This window comes from Hemibagrus wyckioides, linkage group LG08 (assembly GCF_019097595.1).
Source record: "Hemibagrus wyckioides isolate EC202008001 linkage group LG08, SWU_Hwy_1.0, whole genome shotgun sequence".
In the NCBI taxonomy this organism is placed as follows: domain Eukaryota; kingdom Metazoa; phylum Chordata; class Actinopteri; order Siluriformes; family Bagridae; genus Hemibagrus; species Hemibagrus wyckioides.
In genome coordinates, this window is record NC_080717.1 from 14,387,605 (window position 1) to 14,407,840 (window position 20,236).

At 36.2% G+C, this 20,236-nt stretch overlaps 2 protein-coding genes across 2 annotated transcripts; one reads left to right on the forward strand and one right to left on the reverse strand.

Annotated features, from left to right (window-relative positions):
* Positions 1 to 7,565: 7,565 nt before the first annotated feature.
* On the reverse strand, positions 7,566 to 9,725 carry foxi3b (forkhead box I3b). Its single transcript, XM_058396456.1, has 2 exons — positions 8,970 to 9,725; positions 7,566 to 8,826 (listed from the first exon to the last, which is right to left on the reverse strand). Exons 1-2 carry the CDS (start codon positions 9,559 to 9,561, stop codon positions 8,276 to 8,278), a joined length of 1,143 nt encoding a protein of 380 aa, XP_058252439.1. The 5' UTR covers positions 9,562 to 9,725; the 3' UTR covers positions 7,566 to 8,275.
* Positions 9,726 to 11,674: 1,949 nt separating this feature from the next.
* syce3 (synaptonemal complex central element protein 3) lies at positions 11,675 to 12,107 on the forward strand. Its single transcript, XM_058396316.1, has 2 exons — positions 11,675 to 11,783; positions 11,879 to 12,107. Exons 1-2 carry the CDS (start codon positions 11,675 to 11,677, stop codon positions 12,052 to 12,054), a joined length of 285 nt encoding a protein of 94 aa, XP_058252299.1. The 3' UTR covers positions 12,055 to 12,107.
* The last annotated feature ends 8,129 nt before the right edge of the window (positions 12,108 to 20,236 follow it).

Consider the following 20,236-nt stretch of genomic DNA (forward strand, 5'->3'; position numbering starts at 1 on the left):
GAGGCGATAACCAATCTGTGTAGAGTTTATGGAGAATCGCAGAATTTTAGGAGGACTGAGTAGAAATGTTAGGGGGTAAAGCCCCCCTCAAAATGGCCTAGCGACGCCCATGACTAAAGACGTGGGGAAAAAAGACGATTGATGCATTTTCTTTCAGAATTTTCGTTGCATATGATTTTTAGAGGCTAAAAAAGGAACAAAGCATTAACACAAAAGCTGTATGTATATGCAGCTATAGATGGATGTCGGTATCTATAGTGAAGCCTCCAAGGTGTATGTTTCCATGAAATAGTAAATATTTGCATTTTCTTTTATTACGTTTTATTAATGTAAATACAATATACCAATTACAGCATTAAAAGAACTATTAAATCATTTGTATTTATTTTAATAGTATTTAGGTCTGATCACATTTAGGTCTTGCAGGAATTTTTCAGGCAATAATTAAGTGGACCTTTAGACATTTCTTGGCTAATTGACTGAATTAGAATTGACTAAATTGAGAATTGCAACAACAACAAAAAATTATAAAAGAAAGAAGAAGGAAATAGACAGTGGTGTCCCAGGTCTATGGATTCTGAGGCCTATTCCCCTTAGAGTATAGTTTGTTATGCAGGCATTTGCTGGATACCTGCATAGTGAATGGCATTGGAGCAAATGCTACAGGAGAGATGAGGGTTGCATGTCAAGTGAGATGTGAGTTAGAGCATATAAAGAGCAAATACAACAACAAAAGTGCAGCTTACTTAGTCTGTTCCCTGGAGACATTGTTCCTGGTCTCAACATAATGACTAAAAGAGCTAATTTGATTGAATTTATGTAAAGCATGCTACATGTTGCCATGGAAATTCCAGACTGTGCATGCCTAAGTCACAGTTCAGTGAATCTTAACAGTCCTATTCTCCTGCCGTCTCCTCACAAAGTTTACTTTAGGCCCACTTACACTTCAACTTATGAGGCACCGGTAGCTTTTGATCCTGTTCAAAATGTAAACACAGTTGAACTGCTTCAAATGTACATTCTATTAAAATGCTGCCTTTGTGTGTGTGTGTGTTTTAATCCAGCTTACTTTAATGTAGTACTTTTATTTTCTTTATGTATCATATAAAATTCATTTCTCCCCAATCAGTTAGGTGCTCACTGCCTTGCTCATATTCCCTAATGTGATTTTAACAAAGACTGCAGTTAAAAAAAATACTAGTCAATAAGATTTATTCCTGAATATACTGTAGTCAGGATAAAATGAAGGAAATACTTATTACAAAGCTAAAAGTTTAACATGATGCATAAACAGAACTAAATCATATAGTATGATATGATGATTTTAGGTGAATTATGATGAATATGAAAACCTGAAAACATTCCGTCTTTTCCAGGAACCCTATTACTATTATATCCAAACCAACAGCTCATTTCAAACATTAAGAAATACATTTGATAATGTATGGAGTCAGATCCTGCCCAATTTCTGGACTCTTCCCTGTTGATGAAACATTTCCATACTGATGGGAGTGACAAAGCATTAGGAGTCAATAATTTGATGAAATAATAAAAATTACATAAATTATATGCTATTCTGTAACCAGATCTTTATGAAATAAAGAAATAAATACGTGTTCTTTCAAACGGCAAACGCTAAGGAAATGGTGTTCATCCTTCCAGTACAGCTCTATAGAATATATGTCAAGATGCCATTAGGCTATGCTGGTAGCTTGTGGTAGCTAAACACCATATAATAAGACAATATTTGAAGTGTAGAGGATATTCTACACACACACACACACACACACACACAAAAACAGGTATGTTACATTTTCAACCACAGGGAGGCACAGCAGGTACATTTTTAGTCAAATGTATGATTCGAGTCAAGATTTAAGAATCATTATTAGGTAAACACTTAAAACTATTAAACTAGAAGTCTAAATGCTCCTCAGGAGAAAGAAAACATAATCAGACATATGTGCACACTATTGCTAAGGCCATTACCGGGAAATTCACACTGATCATTCCAAGTGCAATCAACTTGTACTGTAACCAACTTGATGAACTTGTAACCAAGTTCATGATTTGAAACATGATTTTGTTTTGCCATGTGGGCATATCAAGTATTTTAGAGTAAAAAAATAGAGCAATTAAATAAAGTAGTCTGTTTGCTATCTTCCATCAATGTTTTACCTAAATATTCTATAAAACCATGTCACACAGTCAGACTGCTGTGATGTCCTGAGATATAGGAACAGGTTATATAAGAACAAATGTCTTGCTTTCACCTTGGTTAAATAAACTGTGGTTTATTTATGCTTTTCAAATTTGCACTATTTAGCTAAGCTTGACTTTTATTCTATGCATCTAGACATCACATGGAAGCACCAGGGATTATTGCAGAAGCTCTGCAGGCTCCCACTTCATACTTTAACAAACATATTTCTTAATGAAACGAACTGTAGGTATAATATGGATATAATAGCTATGGGGTTCCTGGAAAATATAGATTGTTCTATTGCCAAACAATGTCTTCATATTCATCATAATTTGTCTAAAATCTGCTAGCATATTGAATCTGCTAGATTTATATTTGCTAGATTTAGTTGTGTTTCTGTATTATGCTATAGATTTATAATAAGATTGTTTTTGTGATTTGACTACAGTTTATTTGGGGGGATCTAGTGCTGAATTAAAAAATTTTTTGTTGTTCCTTGTACATTGGCATATCTTAGTTAAAATTACATTACGAATATGAATAATGCAATGAGCACATGAGTGAGTGGAGGGGCTGTGGCTCTATAGAAACTGAGTGATGGCAAAGTTAAAGCTGTTCAAAACTTCCTCACTTAATGTGTCTGGAGCGTGCGCGAGTATTTACAGACAACAGAGCACTAGAACTGGAAGGCCTGCCTCTTCCATCATCTCTTCCTGGAGTTCTCAATCTGAGTTTAGTAAACACAACTGTTTTACTCATAACACTGCAGCGTGTGGCCCTGTTTGGTATTGTTTTGGCAGCATGGCAGTTTGGGCTATATTACGGTTGTGCAATACAGAGCAAAATTCGGTATTGCCACTAAAAAGTATTTTTAAAAAATTCTTATATTGGAAACAGCATAAAATTTACTAGAATTAAATGTGATTAAACAATATCAAGTCTTTTATTTTTCTGAGTCTAATTTCAATTATGGGCCCCACTGCTGGCCCATTTCTTTATCTTGGATTTAGCCCTGCCTGTTTGGAGTTTATGGTGTCAACACTATACATATACCTGTGACCTGAATGACATCCCAACATAATCAAATCAACAGTTTCATACTCAACTACATCACTTCAAATCTTGTATCTAAGCAAAGTTTTTAGAAAAAGGCATTGATATACTGATATACTGTAGTTAACTCTGTATATGCAGAGGTTGTTTATTCCAACAAAATAGAAGTAGGTGAGACATACTTATTGTACAGTTGTTTTGTTCACTCACTGAACACATTATTAACACCTGTATGCCTATGCATTCATGCAATTATCTAATCAGCCAATCATCTGCCAGCAGTGCAGAGCAGAAAACAATTCAGCTATGGGCCATCGGATAAAAAAAAGCAGTCTCAGTAATTTTTAACTGTGGCATAACTGTTGGTGCCAAAGGGGATGTTTCGAGTATTTCTAAACCTGCTGATCTCCTTTTACGCACATCTGTTTCTAAAGTTTACCGTGTATGGAAGTTCTTTAGATGGAAATACCTTGTTAAATAGAGAGGTCATTGAAGAGCGGTTCAAGCTGACAGTAACACTACAGTACGTGGATAACCACTCGGTATAACTGTAGTAATCAGAAAAGCTTCTCAAAATGCACAAACTGTCAAACCATGAGGTGGATGGTTTCACTGCTTTCAGTCAAGAACAGATGGCTGAGACTGCAGTGGGCACAGCTCATCAAACCTGAACAGTTGAAAATGTAGTCTGGTTTGATTAAGCTTAATCTCTGATGAGGCACATAGATGGTAGGAATTTGAAGATGGTGGAAGATGGTGAGAATTTGGTGGATTTTGGGAGTTGTGTAATGATGTGCATAATGTTTTCTTGGCACACTTTGGGCCTGTAAATACCAATCACTTTTGAGTTCACAAAACTGACATCATTTTTTAGCCAAGCTGCACTACTTAGCTGAAAATAATTTGTTATTCTAAAAATGTAATTCTAAATCTGTTATTAACCTGGCAAACAATGGAATACTCCAGCTCCAGTGGCTGATAATAATTCCATCTAATTTAGAAATCCTTTTTCTATAACATGAGCCAGCAAGGGCATGTACATACCTGCATTACAGAGAAAATTGAAATGTATGCTTTAGTATTGGATTTAATATATAATAAAACAATAAAATTCATTCTCAGGATCAGGTAATCATTTGTTGTTATATACTGTATATAAATACTCAAATCAGGTTTTAATATCCTTAAAATTATTCAGCATAATCAAATCTATGAAAATACTTCTAGTTACAAAAAGATTATAGTCATGTTACTTCTAACCCATTTATATTAATGTATTCTTAATTTTCAGGAAAGTACTAGTATCTTCTGTGCATATGTGTGTGTGTGTGTGTGTGTGTGTGTGTGTGAATGTGTGCGTGCGTGCTCTATTTTACATGCAGCAGGTCTAGTTGGAGATTTATAGATTTAATCATGTTAAGCAATGATTCTCCACCCCTACGGCATTGGAAAGCTCAAAGAAATCAAGGAATGAATGCTGGAAGCCTTAATGATTTTTTCAAGCATATATAACTCGCTTCATTACCATACAGTTTATTCTACAGTCCTATGCATGTTGAGAGTAAATCATATGACATTGGTTTCACTGAACTAATGTTTCTATGCAAGATAAAAGCATTTTACTGCATATCGTACTGTGTAGGATTGTGTATGTGACAAATAAAAATTCGAATTTGATTTAAAACAGAATGAATCTCTGAGCTGTGTTTAATAATTGGGGGATTGCTCAATAATTGGGATTTTAATACATAATATGAGCCAGAAAAAACTTCACAGGTAGGGAGAGCACTTAACCGGAGTTGTAAAATAAAGCATTTTACTTTTTACTAAGGTCTGTAAAGAGAAATAAGCATTTATTTTTATGAAATGTCAGCATGCATTAGTAAGAGACCATATTTCTGGGTGATGGCTGGCGTGGAAGAGCCCAATTTTTGTAACAGACAACACAAAGAACAAGAAGCAGAATTATAATAAAACCATGTTATAGATTTATGTTTGAACACAGTTGGAAATTTGCATTATGTGAAAACAGTTTGTGATGGGCTACAGGTTACAACAAATTTTTGTAATTCGTGTCTGACAGTGGCGGTATATTCATATCCATTATCACTGTTGGCATCTTTTGTCAAAGAAAGTGCTAAACGACAATTAAGTTTCATTGAAGTTGGCAAAGTAATATAAACCATGTGCCAAAGACAGTAGCTCTGCATGTTCAGACAAAAAATAAACCTTCCATTTGAATTGGCACATATTCTATGGAGAGAACTGTTCTCTTTCCATGTCCTCAAAGCATTTGTTTTTCCATCATAACAGTGCTTGATGATAACCATCTCACTCTTGCCATTTGCAGCTCTGAGCGAAACAGGAGCCACAAATCAGTCATAATATCAGTCTGCCGCTGTTGTGCTGCTGAGTATCGGGTATGTTATGATCTGTTATGCAAAACGGTTGCTATATGATCTGATGTAAAGTCTTAGCACAGATCAGTTTCTTGAAGAAACCTTTTTAGCATCTGCTGACAGCTAATGATTGACAGTCACAGACACCCAAATGATTAGACATTTTGTCTGTTGGTAATCTCAATGACTCAGTGAAAGTGAATAATCTGAGCTCTCTGTCATGCATACAGGTTAGAGAATATCTGTACTAAGGTAGATCAGTGCTCCCACATGTGCTCCAGGCCTTTTTTTTTTTTTTTTTTTTTTACCACACTTGGGGTCTCTAAAACTCACTATGATCTACATCTTTACTTTTCCCTTCAGTTTTAAGAGTACTGCCTATGTTTAGGGGTAAATAATGTCCTTAAGGCAGCATGGAAAAGGATGCAGGTTGTAAACACACTGAACAAGTGAAATTTGTGTAATCTGCCAGATACACTTTTTTCTGGTGACTTCACTGTGGTTTAAATTTGCTGACACTATAAATTAATTTTTTTATACGCTAACCACAGGGAACATGTAGAATCATGACCACTAGTCTATGCCCAGGTAATTATGGCAAAAAGAAAATGTAAACAGAATATCAGCTTCATCAGAAGGAAGAGTGATATCAGAAAGAAGACTGTACTCATACTTGTAAGGCAGCTAAAAAACAACAGTGTGTCTAGTTTATGGTACAGCTTTTACATATTACATATTGTATGTATTCAAAATTACATTATAATAACTTAGTTGGACACAGATATCAGGAACATTGTTTGCTTTCATTTCTTTTTTGCTGCAGGGCTCTGACTGTATAATAACTTATTTGCACATGCAGAGAAAAGACTCACACCAACCTGCTTTAAAATCTAGCCCCATGAAACCAACCATATCTAACACTTCTTGGTGTCCTGCAAAAACCTAAACTAAGTAATATGGAAAATATTCTGGCAAGTGCCTAGCGACCTGTTCATGTATAAGTTAACTTACTGCACCCATACCTTTTTATATAAAAAAAAAAAGAAAAAAGAAAAAAAAATACATTTTATAACCCATATTTGTGTGAAACATATAATTAATACAAAATATGGTCATAAGTATGTAGACACCTGACCATTCAAACCCATATGTGGACATCTAATTCAAGATTTAGTGAAGTCTGGCAAGGAGGCTTAGCACACACTTTTTAAATATTTGGAAATAATAAGTCATTTTGCTAGGTCACATATGTCAAAAAATGTGTTTTTAATGTGCATTACAACAGGAATATAAATTTGATATTTTTAAAAAACTATTTTATTACCTAATATTCACACTTTGAGGTAAACTTATTGTCCATTTTAGATAAATTTCTGTGTTTAGTTTTTAAAGATCTATGAAAGTATGTGCGAAAGGGCATCTTTTTTTCTTTGTAAGAGAACACATACTCCCTTATATTTATCTTGTTTTTGGTCATATGAAAAATGCAAATCAATTTTCTTCATTTTTTTTCTCTAAATAAATTTCCTAAAATTGAATTCTTCCATTTCTGTCTTTCAAATAAAGAGGCAAAAATCTTTTAACTATACATTTTTTGCCACCTGACCCTAGTTTTAAATGTTTTGTTGCTGTTTCAGTATACTTGTTTATATTATTTTTTATGTTACAATAGTTAATTAACACATTACTGCATTAGATACATTTCACATTTAGGCATTAGAAGTTACATATGCTTTCCATCAAGGATCACTTTTGTACCTAACAATGTAACAAGGGCTACTGGAACAATGTAATATGTTCATTTTAATTAAACTTTTAAAACATTTTAAAACAAGGGTCTTAAAATCATCCAAGTTTTAAAACAAGCATCTGGGAAATCATTTAATTTTATTATTATTCTCGACTGACAAATTGGTGGAAGATTTTCTAACAAACACTCATCTGCCAAAATGAGAATTAAAAATGGGTCAAGACTACTTTCACATTTTTAATAATTATCTTTTTCTGCCATGCATTTAGTTGGCTAGTATTTTTGCATTAAAAGTTCTCTAAAAGTTATGATATAGTCAATCATTATTGTGGTCAGTTGATAAAGCATTGGATAGTTTTTACATTTCTTTATTTAAAAAAAAGTACAGGCACACATAAAACTTTGTACAACATTTACTCACACCATTAGAAGTAAAAAGACAACTTTCCATTAAGCAAACAAACAAGGCAATCTTTAAAAAACTGAAAGTATCAAATTACAGGTGTACAATAAAGAATGTTGCACCCCATGCACTTTCTCTGCTGGTTAAAGACTTTTTTAAGCCATGTTCAGTGTTAGTACAAGTGCTCACAGTTAATGATATGATCAGCAAGATGGTTGGATGGAATGGCATAATGTCAGCAACAGACCTCACACTGAAGGTGCTGGTGGCCTTTGTTAGTATCACGCACATCATGATGCTGACTAAGCTGTTCCTGTGGGAATCTGCTGTAATCTCACACTCACGGGACCATTTCGCCATTCAACCAAAACCAGTCAACTGGTAGTAAGTGTGAAGCAGTCTATTCCAGGAGTTCACTATGCAGATTGTGTTATTTCTTATTGACTCTTGGCTTTTGTCCAGTTCTATCACACCTCTGTGCCCTCTCTGGGATACAGAATGCTGGTTGAGTTCAAGCCAGAATAGAAATGGCCACTGAACTGGTTTAGACCAGGACTGCTATAGCCTAAAGTGGCATGAGAACCTGACGGGGAGATGGGAGGCGGTGGTGGGAGAGGAGACACCCACTCAGGAACTGTGGAACCAGAGGAGTAGGAGCTGAAGCCTGGTGTTTGGGTTGCTCTTTGTGTGCCATCCACTGGCATGCTGAGAGGAATAGGGCGATTAATGGGTTCTCCACCCACCTCCACTGACCCAGCTGATAACCCAGACATTTCTGTCAGAAAGTTGCTCAGGCAAGGGGGAGGACCCATCGCCAAAGCTTTCTCAGGTGAGGCTGAAATGTCAAGCGTTGCATTTTTGGGGCTCGCACTCCCATCTCCTGCGTCTGAGCTACCAGTTCCACCAGAGCTGCCCTCTCCAGCAATACCATCAGATTTTCTTTTCCTCTTGCGCCTGAAGTTGCCATTGTCAAACATTTTTTCACAGTTTGGGTCAAGGGTCCAGTAATTACCTTTACCTTAAAAGTAAGAGAGAAGGATTTTACATTAATTTGTCTGGAATATCACACCAAGAAAAAAAAACCTCCTACAAATCCTTACCCACTAATATTCAAAATTGCTTAGGTAAATGAAAATGACAAACACACTCAAGAGTTCTTACCAGGATCATCTTCATCACGAGGAACTTTCTTGAAACAATCATTCAGTGAAAGGTTGTGACGAATGGAGTTCTGCCAGCCCGCTTTGCTCTTATTGTAGAAAGGAAAATTTTCTGCTACATACTGGTAAATCTGACTCAGAGTCAGGCGCCGATCTGGGGCACCATGTATTGCCATTGCAATAAGTGCAGAGTATGAGTATGGTGGTCTGACCAGCTTTATTAGGTCCTCCTGAGAAGGTATGGAGAACCAACCCAGTTCTCCACCCGCACCCCCGGGACCTCCCTGCCCAAGGTAGGGCCGCTGCATGCCATAGTGCTGTGGTACAAAGGAGGGAACAGCAGGACCTGGTGCACCACCTAGATATGCAGAAGTGTTGATCCCAGTACCACTGAACCATAGGTATGGGTTAGAAGATGAAGTTGCATATTCCCCAAGATCATATGAGGAGGGGTTTGTCCTCTGTGGACTTGGCAATGATGGAGGATGATAGTAATTATCGCTGTAAAGGCTCAGCTCTGGAGGCTCCTGTCCCAAGCTCGGAAACTGTGGACCACATCGAGTTGGAGACTGACCTTGTTCATATGATGTCATGATTATTGCTTCATAGGATGCTCCTATCTTGATTAAAATGGCTCAAGTGGCTCCAGATGCTAAATACTGTATCTTCTATGGTCCAGAAATATGCTCTCTTCTTTTAAAAACAGATCCTTAGTTGTGAGGTCTTTCATTCTTCAGTCTGCCATTGTTTGCCCTTGCACTCTTGTCAGTTCTGTCACCCGACACACCTGTTTTATTCATGCATACCTGGCACCTCCCTTCTTTCTTCTTATTGGTTGCTTTCTCTTTGTAGTTATATGACTATTTTCACTCTTTGGTCAGGCTTTTTGTTTTTGTAATTTAAAGGACCCATTTGCAGTATGCTTTTAATGTGTAATGAGACAAGGACTAAATTATATATATATATATATATATATATATATATATATATAGATAGATAGATAGATAGATAGATAGATAGATAGATAGATAGATAGATAGATAGATAGATAGATAGATAGATACATAGGTTTTTTTCAAAGACCAGTAATAAAGACCTGCATTTTTCAGGTCAAAATAATCTAAATATCATGTTATCATGCAATATAAGCTTCATTTTAAAAAGAATGGGGAGGCGGGTGTCAATTAATCATGTTCAGTAAATGAATGTGCAAATAAAATATCCCAAGTTTTGTGTTGGAATAATAATTTTAGTGTTATCTATATTGACCCAAAACATTTAAATCAAAACAAACAAATAAATAACATGTGTAAATCATTACATAGCATATTATTGTTTTATTAATTCATTTTTTATTGTTAAAGTATTAAAGAGGTTAGGTTAGAAACCATCCTTCTTGTATGGTTTCCTCTCAATCATGCTCATTTTTTGACTAATTCAATACCATGCCAAATAGCACCATTCCAAATGGTGGTTAACAGTGACATAGTATTTCTTTGTGCAATCAACAAAAAACACCCACAGTAAGCCCTAAATGAAGTAGGGAAGAGAACTCATTTAGCTTTTGATTAAAGCAGGTTTCATTTTTTTATGAATTCAGCATAGAATTTATCATTTTAGTGATTTGCATGCTGGAAAAATCCAGATTGGTATGATGGTCAAGGTGGTAGATCATCTTTTTATGCTGTTATGAAGAAGAAGAAGAAGAAGAAGAAGAAGAAGAAGAAGCAGATGAAGAAGAAGCTTTTTGTCACATACACATAAAAGCACAGAGAAATTTGTCACGTATTGCAGCTTAGGAACTAGGGGTCAGATCGCAGGGTATGATATAGCACCCCTGGAGGTGGACCTTGTTCAGGGACCCAACAGTGGCAGTGACCTTCTGAACAACAACCCAGAGCCTTAACAGTTTGAGTGACCACTGCCCTAATTATTTTCCAGACTTATTTTTTGGCTGAATTAATCGATAAATGTTTGAGATTTTCTAACTGTCTAATCAGAGGGTCTATCATTTTGCCCAGCTCTGACTGTACTTGGGAAACTGGTAGCTGGTCAGACCAAAATAGATTTTTCAGCAGGTTTATTTATAGGTGATTATTAGGAGCTTAGGAAACAACCACTCCCCTTTTTATGCACTATATTCACTGTTGGACATGCAGACCCGCCTGTAAGAAATTGTCATTATTTTAGCAGCACATATATTGTGAACGCATAATGACGTTTCTGCTATGCCGTTAAATTTGCGCGCGTGCTTCATGATCACGAGAGATTTGCGTGGCCGTGGATACGGGGAGAAACTGTTCTAAAAAAAATAAATAAAATAACTTAAAAGACCTTAGTAGACTCTCACAAAACTCACATTTGACTTCATTTAAACCATCGAAAGTTCCTATTCCAAGGTGATTAAATTGCTTATACAAATTGTATATACTGTTATCTGTAACTAAGCAAAAGCTAAACTGGTATCTTAGCTTGCTAGCGAACTCTTTAAGCTTCAACGATAGCTAGGTAGATTTTTAGTTAGCACATAAAAAGTAAGTAGTAATCGAGTCGGTTACCAGACAATTTTAGACTGCTTATTTACTAGGAATAACTCACTGGCTTTAATTTGCTTTTTCTTTAAAAGATGTGTGCATATATGGTTGAATATTGCGTAGTTCAGCTAGCACTCGCTAACCTGGGTAGCTTGCTTATGTCGGGTTGTAGATGGTTGACAATGCTTCTGCTGGCGAACATTGCGAAGATTTTGGTCGTGAAACATTTGAACTCGGTAAAGATTTAGAGAGGATGACCGAGCAGATGGAGAATATTTCAGGTGACACATACATAGCAAATCAGAAGTAGTGTTCTGCGAAAGAAAAGATCACTGCCCTATCAGTGTAATAACAGATTGCAATTCTCTGCTCCCAGTGAATCTAACATGGATGGCGTACGACATGGTGGTAGTGAGGACTGATCCTCAACTCGCAAAATCCCTCAAGAGGCTGGAGAACGAATTCGTCCAGTGTAAAGCTGTTATCTGCGGCTCTGGAGACAACCTAGTTGATCAATCTACAGATGCAAACCAAAAAACAGCCCAGGAGTGAACGCAGGATTTAACTGAATACATCGATTTAATCTGCTAGGACAATATCTTAAAACACACATAGGTTTGTTTGACAGCTGTTTGTTAGTAATGTCAATAATAAAAAAAAGAAATGAAAGAAATGCGTTCAGTGTGGTTTATAATTTTGTGGTAGAGATACGTTTTAGATTTCTGCCGAAATAATTGTTTCATTATTAATTTTTTTTTTCCATCTATTGCCTTTCAATGCAGGTTTTGGTCTATAGAACACACATCTATGACAGTCTACATATAGCATGTCGGACTGGGCACAGTTTTATTGTGATGGCAGTGAGTTTTCTTTCATTCTGTTACATTTGAACGGATTTATTCAATATTTGTTAATTTTTTTATTTGATCAGATGGAGAAAATGGAAATGTCCACTGATACTGTGCTCGATGCTTCCACTGTTGATCTGGATTACATTCTCATGCAGTTGGATACTATTTCTGACACTTTGGATCATTTGGAGGGTAGGAAATACAGCAATTCATATCATTCAGTAGTTTTCATGATTTGATAACACATTAAAAACAAATGCAGTTTTGAAGTGTGAATACCGAAATATCAAAACCAAATAACCACTAGACTTATTTATCTAAAGTTTATAACAAATGATTATAACTAAACATGTAAATGTTTCTAGCTTATAGACAATCTTTATAAACCAATTTTTCAATAAACCTATAATTTAATCTTCATTTATTTTAAACAGAACAGACAGATGAATGAAATATGTTGTGTACCATGAGGTACACAAAGCTCTGGTCTGATTTGATATTTATTTAGATTTGATGCAATCGATATGTGGGAATAGTATTTTTTAACCTTAATTGATGGAATTGTACATACTGTGCCATCTTATTACACATCTTATAATTAAAAATGTGTCAAAAGATTTTTTAATAATGATACATGCATGTATGTAATGCATGTATTTACACCACAGTTATATGACAATTGTTCTTCCAACCATGCTTGTGTGAAAAGTGCATTGATCACATTCTTTTGTCTGGTGTATGGGCCCTGTGTGGTAGCTTGCAACAGAGGACACCGCTTTAATTGGAAAAAAAAAAAAAAGTCTTGGTAAGAATATGAAGACAGTGTTTTACCCTAGGGCAGTACATTTTTAGGTGATCTGATACAGCACAGGTCACAGGTTGGCAAACTGCTTTAGGCAAAACTCCCAAAACACGAGTGCTATGACCCTGATTAACATTTGCTGATGACTCTCGGTTGTGAAGGTTAGCTGCAAAAAAGAGGAAAGTCAAATGGGAGGCATATTTAATATAAAGGCGCCGCATGACTTAATGGATGGGACCAAAGGATAAACCACTATGCTGCTAAATTTAACTTTTATTTGCTACAAAGGTTTGTTATCATTCAGGACCACAATGTCGATTTTTATACTGTTTACAACATATTTTACAAACAAACTATTTGTTTGCTAATACTCTAATACTCTAATATTTATTCCAGTTGAGTTGAGCACTTCTAATAGTTTGTTCTTCATTGTCTAGTTTGATCCATTTTTCCTTCTTTGTTTTCAGTGAAGACTCAGTTGCTGCAGTGTAATTTAACTGTTTGTGTTACACACCCTGATAAAGTGGCTTGTCTGCACTTTAGTGTAGAAGACTCGACAGAATTAATAGCATCTCCAGAATTGGCAGAGTGAACTATAGTTGGGATAACTTATGTAATAGTTGTAATACTATTTTGTAATAGTTGGTCCAGTATGTTCCATGTACCATGATAAGTTCTTGAAAAAGAATAGTATGTTTGGTTTGACTGAACATTATAATTTTTTAGTGGTTGAAAGCTGTTTAAAGATACGGCTTAGCCTTACCATTTACCATTTCTGCTACAGCTGCTTTTGAAGGCACCATTCTGTTTACAAACTGATTGTAACTGATTGTATTTTGTAAATGTTGCCTTTTATTTTGTACCATGCAAGATTTTTATGTATTGTACTGAAGTGACAATAAATGCATTATTTTATGAGCTTTTCCATGAGCTTTTTATTTTCTAGGCTAAACTTTGTTATTATTATTTTTGGTGGTTAGTAAGCTGAAAATTTGTCCAAGTCTGTGACAGTCTTTATGCTATTTATATTAAATATTTTTTACAGAAATAAAATACACAGAGGATTTTTAAGAATTTTAAAATATTTAAAGCAAATCATATTTGATATTCAAGATTATGCACAATTTCTAGGGTCCTAGATAAATGTAAGCAAATTTGTGATATTTACCATGATATGATTTTTGAAATTTTCCACGTTTTATCTCTTCTATTTAAGCATGTGTCCAGACAACACTCTGATTTATTTGATATAAAATGTATTGGAAGGTTTTGCACAATTTATACTGAAAATTGTATTAAAGTAGAATATAATGCAAAGCAGAATTAGTTTCACTACTGGTTACAGGCTAGTTTGTACTAAAGCATTCACATATTTATGAGATAATACTGCCATCTTGTGGTTTTTTAGACAATTAATTTAGCAATACTCCGCCTGGGCTATTATGTTTTTTTAATGTTATTATGGTGTTTATTTATGACGACATATCTGTTTATTCACCACTTTGGTATTTTGGCCTATTGCATTTGTTCAACAGAAATATTGACTTGAAATTAATCTGTTAAGGAACGAGTATGTAAGGTGCACGAATTTGGATCCAAATGCAATAGGGTTTTACTGACAAAACCAAGAGCAAAGCAATAAGGCAAGGCAAAATATTTCATTTGTGTGTTTAAACATAACATGCTCCAGTTGGTTTATATATTTTCTGGTGGTGCAAAGTCCCCAACCTGCTGCAATACATACATGAAACAAGAACATGGGCTGACTAGCATTATTTTTACCTACTAAATTTTTCACAAATCATCACATTGCTACTTACCTTACATGTCCTGTGTTGAGTAAATTTGCTAGTTCATAAGAGTTTCAAAGTTTCAAAATAATAGTTAAGGAACAGATTTATTTCAACTTCTTCAACTGTTACTTCTTCAGACTTTCAGTGGACTGAAAGTTTACAAATCATTTGCTAGTACGTGGTGGCATTGCCTTTTAACAATGTTTTAGATCTAACATATAAATATGTCTGTTTAATGATTGATCTAAAGCATATACTTGTATATACAGTATAACTCATTTAAAATGGCACTTTGCTGATTCTGATGCTGTGCTCTGCCATTTAGTTTCACTCCTTAAAATTGGGAAGGAACTGGTAGTTGAGAAGTCTACCCCAAGTTGACAAGAGGAGGGAGCATATTCATTGGGTTTTTTTTTTGTGACCTTGAGTCAAATCCAGTATTCTTGCTCTTACATATATTTTTTTTACCGTGGGATTCAGGTTTTTAGTCATTTAAGGTATATTTTAATAATCAGCTTTTGAGGCATGCTTAGGATCATTGTTCTGCTGGAAAACTGAGTTGTGACCGTTTTAACTGTTATGTTAATGTCTTAACTGTTGATTAATGTCTTAATCATTCCTTCTCATGATGCCATGTACTTTCTAAAGTGCACCATTACACCCACAACATAATGCTGCCTCCTCATTGTTTCACAGCTGGGATGGGGATCTTCAGATTAAAATCCTTACTCTTTGTTTTCCATATAATCCATCTCACAGCCAAACAGTACGGTCAAATACATGGGCTTACTAATTAATTTGTGGTTTGTCCACCCCATCAGTGATGGACAGTGTCTTGGTTGACCTGTCGATATCCTTGATTGATATCCTCAGGTGAGACTGACAGAGTTTCTTAATTTTTTCATGAACACTTTCCTTAGCTTGAACATGAACTGGGGGCCTCTGTCTTTTGGGGATAGGAAAATATAAATAAATATAAATACATAGTAAAATAGTAGTTATGCAGTTTTGAAGGCTGGAGGTAAAATAGCAGTTATGCAGTTTGGTAATGCTGGAAACGGACTTAGGCACAGACATTTTTAGATGTGGTATATATATTACAATCACGTATGTTTCTTGAGGGGGTGGATTAGTACCAAGGTCAATAACAACATTGTTCCAGGGCCAATGATGAAATGACTTGACTAATTTCTGCATATAAGTTTACATGGGTTCCTACCAGTTCTTTATGGCCAGGAGGGATGAGCTTTTCACAGACATTACAGTAGAGGGAACACAGGTTTTTACATTCAAGGATGCAACATAACAACACATCAGAGTCCATAAAGTTGCTGTGAGATTTTGGTCAAATAGCTAATGCAACTGCTTTAAGTGATGCAGAAGGCATTATTTCAATAATAGGGTTATCAGGACTAATGTTAATTACACTACCCACAAAATGTTAAGGATTTTTGGCTTTTGGGTGAAATTTATGTGTGATATTATATCATGAAAGTAGGGCATTTAAGTAGAAGCATGCAATGGTGAATTCCTCATCTCAAACAATTTATTGAAACAAAAGCCAACAACAGTGGTGGGTATACCACAACAAAAAATGTCAATGTCTCAATAATTTGTCATGTGCCCTTGACCATCAATTACAGCTGGACAACGATGTCTCATGTTGTTCACAAGTCGACTTATTGTCTGCTGAGGCATGGCATTCCACTCTTCTTGAAGGGCGGCCCTCAGGTCACTGAGGTTCTGCGGTGCAGGGTTACGAGCCTCTACACGGCGACTCAGCTGATCCCATAGGTTTTCTATGGGATTCAGGTCTGGAGAAAGTGCAGGCCACTCCATTTGAGGTACCCCAGCCTCCAGTAGCCGTTCCCTAATGATGCAACCTCGATGAGCTGGAGCATTGTCGTCCATGAAAATGAAATTAGGCCTGTGTTGTTCATGCAGGGGCACAATGACTGGATTAATGATGTTATTCAGGTAGTATTGGCTTGTCACTGTACCATTCACAAGATGTAGGGCAGTTCTGTATTGAGTAGACACACCTGCCCAAACTGTAACACCACCACAACAGTGGCTGATGCATAGCGTTCTCCTTGCCGTCTCCAACATCGTTGGTGGCCATCATTTCTGCTAAACATGAATTGACTTTTGTCAGAGAACAGCACTGAGGCCCACTGGTCCCTTGTCCAGCATAAATGCTTCCTGGCCCGACACCTATGCCTGGTGGTGTGGTCAGGTACCCTTGCAGGTCGTCTAGCACGCAGACCACACTGATGTAAACGGTTTTGAATGGTCTGACGTGACACTTGGGTGCCTCTCACCTCCCTTAAATGTGCCTGGAGTTGAGTTGCATTCATCATCCGCAGGGCACTGTTCACAATGAAGCAGTCATCAACGTGGGATGTGGCCAAAGGACGTCCACTTCTATGCCTTTCTGTGACTCTTCCAGTCTCTCTGTATCTCTGTTGCAACCTGCTGATGACACTCTGTGACCCTCTAAGCTTAGTGACCACTTCCCTCTGAGAACATCCTGTTTGAAGCCTCACAATGGCGAGGTACTGTTGATCAATTGTTAGGTGTGGTCTTGGTCTCATGATATCAAAATGTGAACAGCATGATGAAGAGGACCATTTAAATACCAATTCTAACTGAACCAGAAAATGTATTGGTCAATTCATGGATCAAACACCAGTTGTGAATTTTGCCGTTAAGCACCTTGTTAGAGAACAGCAAGTTATGCAAAAAGTACTGAAACACTGAACAGTTGGACATGTGCATTCAAAAGTGTAGAGAAGGTCAAATTAATTTTATATAGTGCATTTTAGGTGCATCGTGAAATTTCACCCGAAAGCCGAATATCCTTAACTTTTTGTGAGTAGTGTATAACAAAATCAGCAGGATTTATTCTTGCAGTCATACAGTTTTAACTAAAATTATTTTGGGTTGTATTTACACTATACTAGACTACTGCTTAAATACTAAAAAAAACACCTTTTATCACTCCTCTAGTTCAGCTCTCAGATAGGTGTGGATAACGTCATTGCACCCATATACTGAAACACCTCATGTAATGCAAATTAGACAAGTTACTGCCCTCTGGTGATGACACTTAACTATGTGCCACATTGTTTAAACTATTAGAAAGCATTGATTCAAGATTCAAAGAACTTTATTATTCCCAGAGGCAAATTGTTTGAGCAGCAAAGGAGTGTGTTAGGTTATTTGATTTGGGTGATTCATTAAAATAAATATGGCATACATATGCAACAACTAATGTATTTACAGATCGGAATGAAAGAGTGTCCATCCGTTTTCATTCAATTAAATTTTGCTAGATGAATAGCATTAACTATTGCCCTTCCCTGCAACAGACACTTTACTTTAGTAACAAGTTCATACGACCACAAAGATATATGTGTGTTGTGAGCAGTGTGACAATTCTAAGGTTATTTATAAGGTATTATGAAAACTAATAAATTATAAGTTGGGACAGGAATATTTTAATAGTCATCAGAGTAGTTTTAGTAGTGCTACAGCTACACATCAATGTTACACTGCTACTGGGGTAGCTTTCTATGCTATGCTACATGTAATTTCAATCTAATTACCTTTTCTTACCTGACATTTGTAAACAATATTGCAAACAGTGGGTAATAAAGAACTAGCCTAAAGGCATTCACTGTTTGTGTGCCTCTCTGTAAACCCCATATTAATATCTTAATAGTTACATGTGCCCCTGATGCCAGGCTATTGATTACAAGAGAGAAGTAATGTGATGTTTTCCAATTAAAATGATTGCTCCATCACAAACTTAATCTGTACCTTGTTGCCATCTCTGCTTTTGCTGTCCATTATTAGCATATTATATTCATATGATGTTTACCCTCCCTCATTCCCACCCCATTACCAAGTACACACACATTGCCCCACCTCAATGATAATCATGCTCAACATTTTTATATTATTACATATCTTATCTAAGCTCATTTGTTTCTGTTTCAGTCTTGGTCTAGGTTCTGTTTATTACTGTGTGTATGGGTCTTGCCTACCATAGTCTTGAGCTAAGTGTATCTATCTATCTATCTATCTATCTATCTATCTATCTATCTATCTATCTATCTATCTATCTATCTATCTATCTATCTATCTATCTATCTATCTATCTATCTATCTATCTATCTATCTATCTATCTAGACAAAACAGTGACTGAAAAAAATCTATTTATTACCTCTATGGAAGGGTTTCAACCTTAAGGAATAGGTCACATATCTATATATAAGCCGGTGGCTGTTTTGACCCCTGGTCATTCCATTATGCATGGCCTATACCAAATGAAAACTGGTGAAAATTCCCAGTGGGAATGAAACTGTGGGCCAGCTGCTAAGCCCATCCTGTCCTCTCACCAAGGTGAGAGTTGTGAGGAGGCTCATCACTCGCCTCCAGGCCAGCAGGACTCCAACTGAATAAAACTGCAGCTGTAGGGGGTTTTGCACAAGGCTGCTGCCTCACTTTTTAGCCACAAAGAGTACCATAAAGAAGGGAGGGACTGTCTTGTCTCACAGATCTGAGAAAAGCAACGTGTCAATTATGTGCATGTATTTATGTTACTACAGTATATTGTCATATACTCAAGTACACGAAATGATTTAAGTTGACCTGCCCATTTAATTACTTTAAACCTTCCAAATACTGATATTGATATATTGATGATATTATTTTTTTGTTGTTTTGTTTTTTATTTATTTTATTTTTACATGTACCCGGTTTGGACATTCAAATTCTAAATCAAATGCGTAATTTCAAAATAATATAAATCTAAAACAACCAACTCCTGAAAAGTTTCAGCTTATCTAAAAACATTTCTTGTATAAAATCCAATCTCTCTTCCTTGTTGACCAGTTCCTACAAATTTGACTGAGACCTTCTAACTTGTGGTGAATAATAAATAGAATGAGGTGTCACTACTTCATTTGAGGGAATGCTTGCCACAGCAGTGGTTTCTGATGAAGCAATGAAGCTCTGCGTATCTTTGTCATGCGCATGTGGAGGCTTTAAGCATAAAGGAAATGGGCCTTTTGTGTAATGGAACAGACTAGGCATACCCTCCATGCTGGCGTTTTGAAGAGGGGGAAAACCAAAGGGCTTTACAGAGATCACAGTCTAATTCTATCCATATGAATGGCCATTGAGAGAATGGGAGGGGCGTTCTGGGTGGCTGTGGCTAACTTGGATAACAACCTGGCACTGTATTTAGAAAGATGGCCATTTTGTTCCTCATTCATTATAG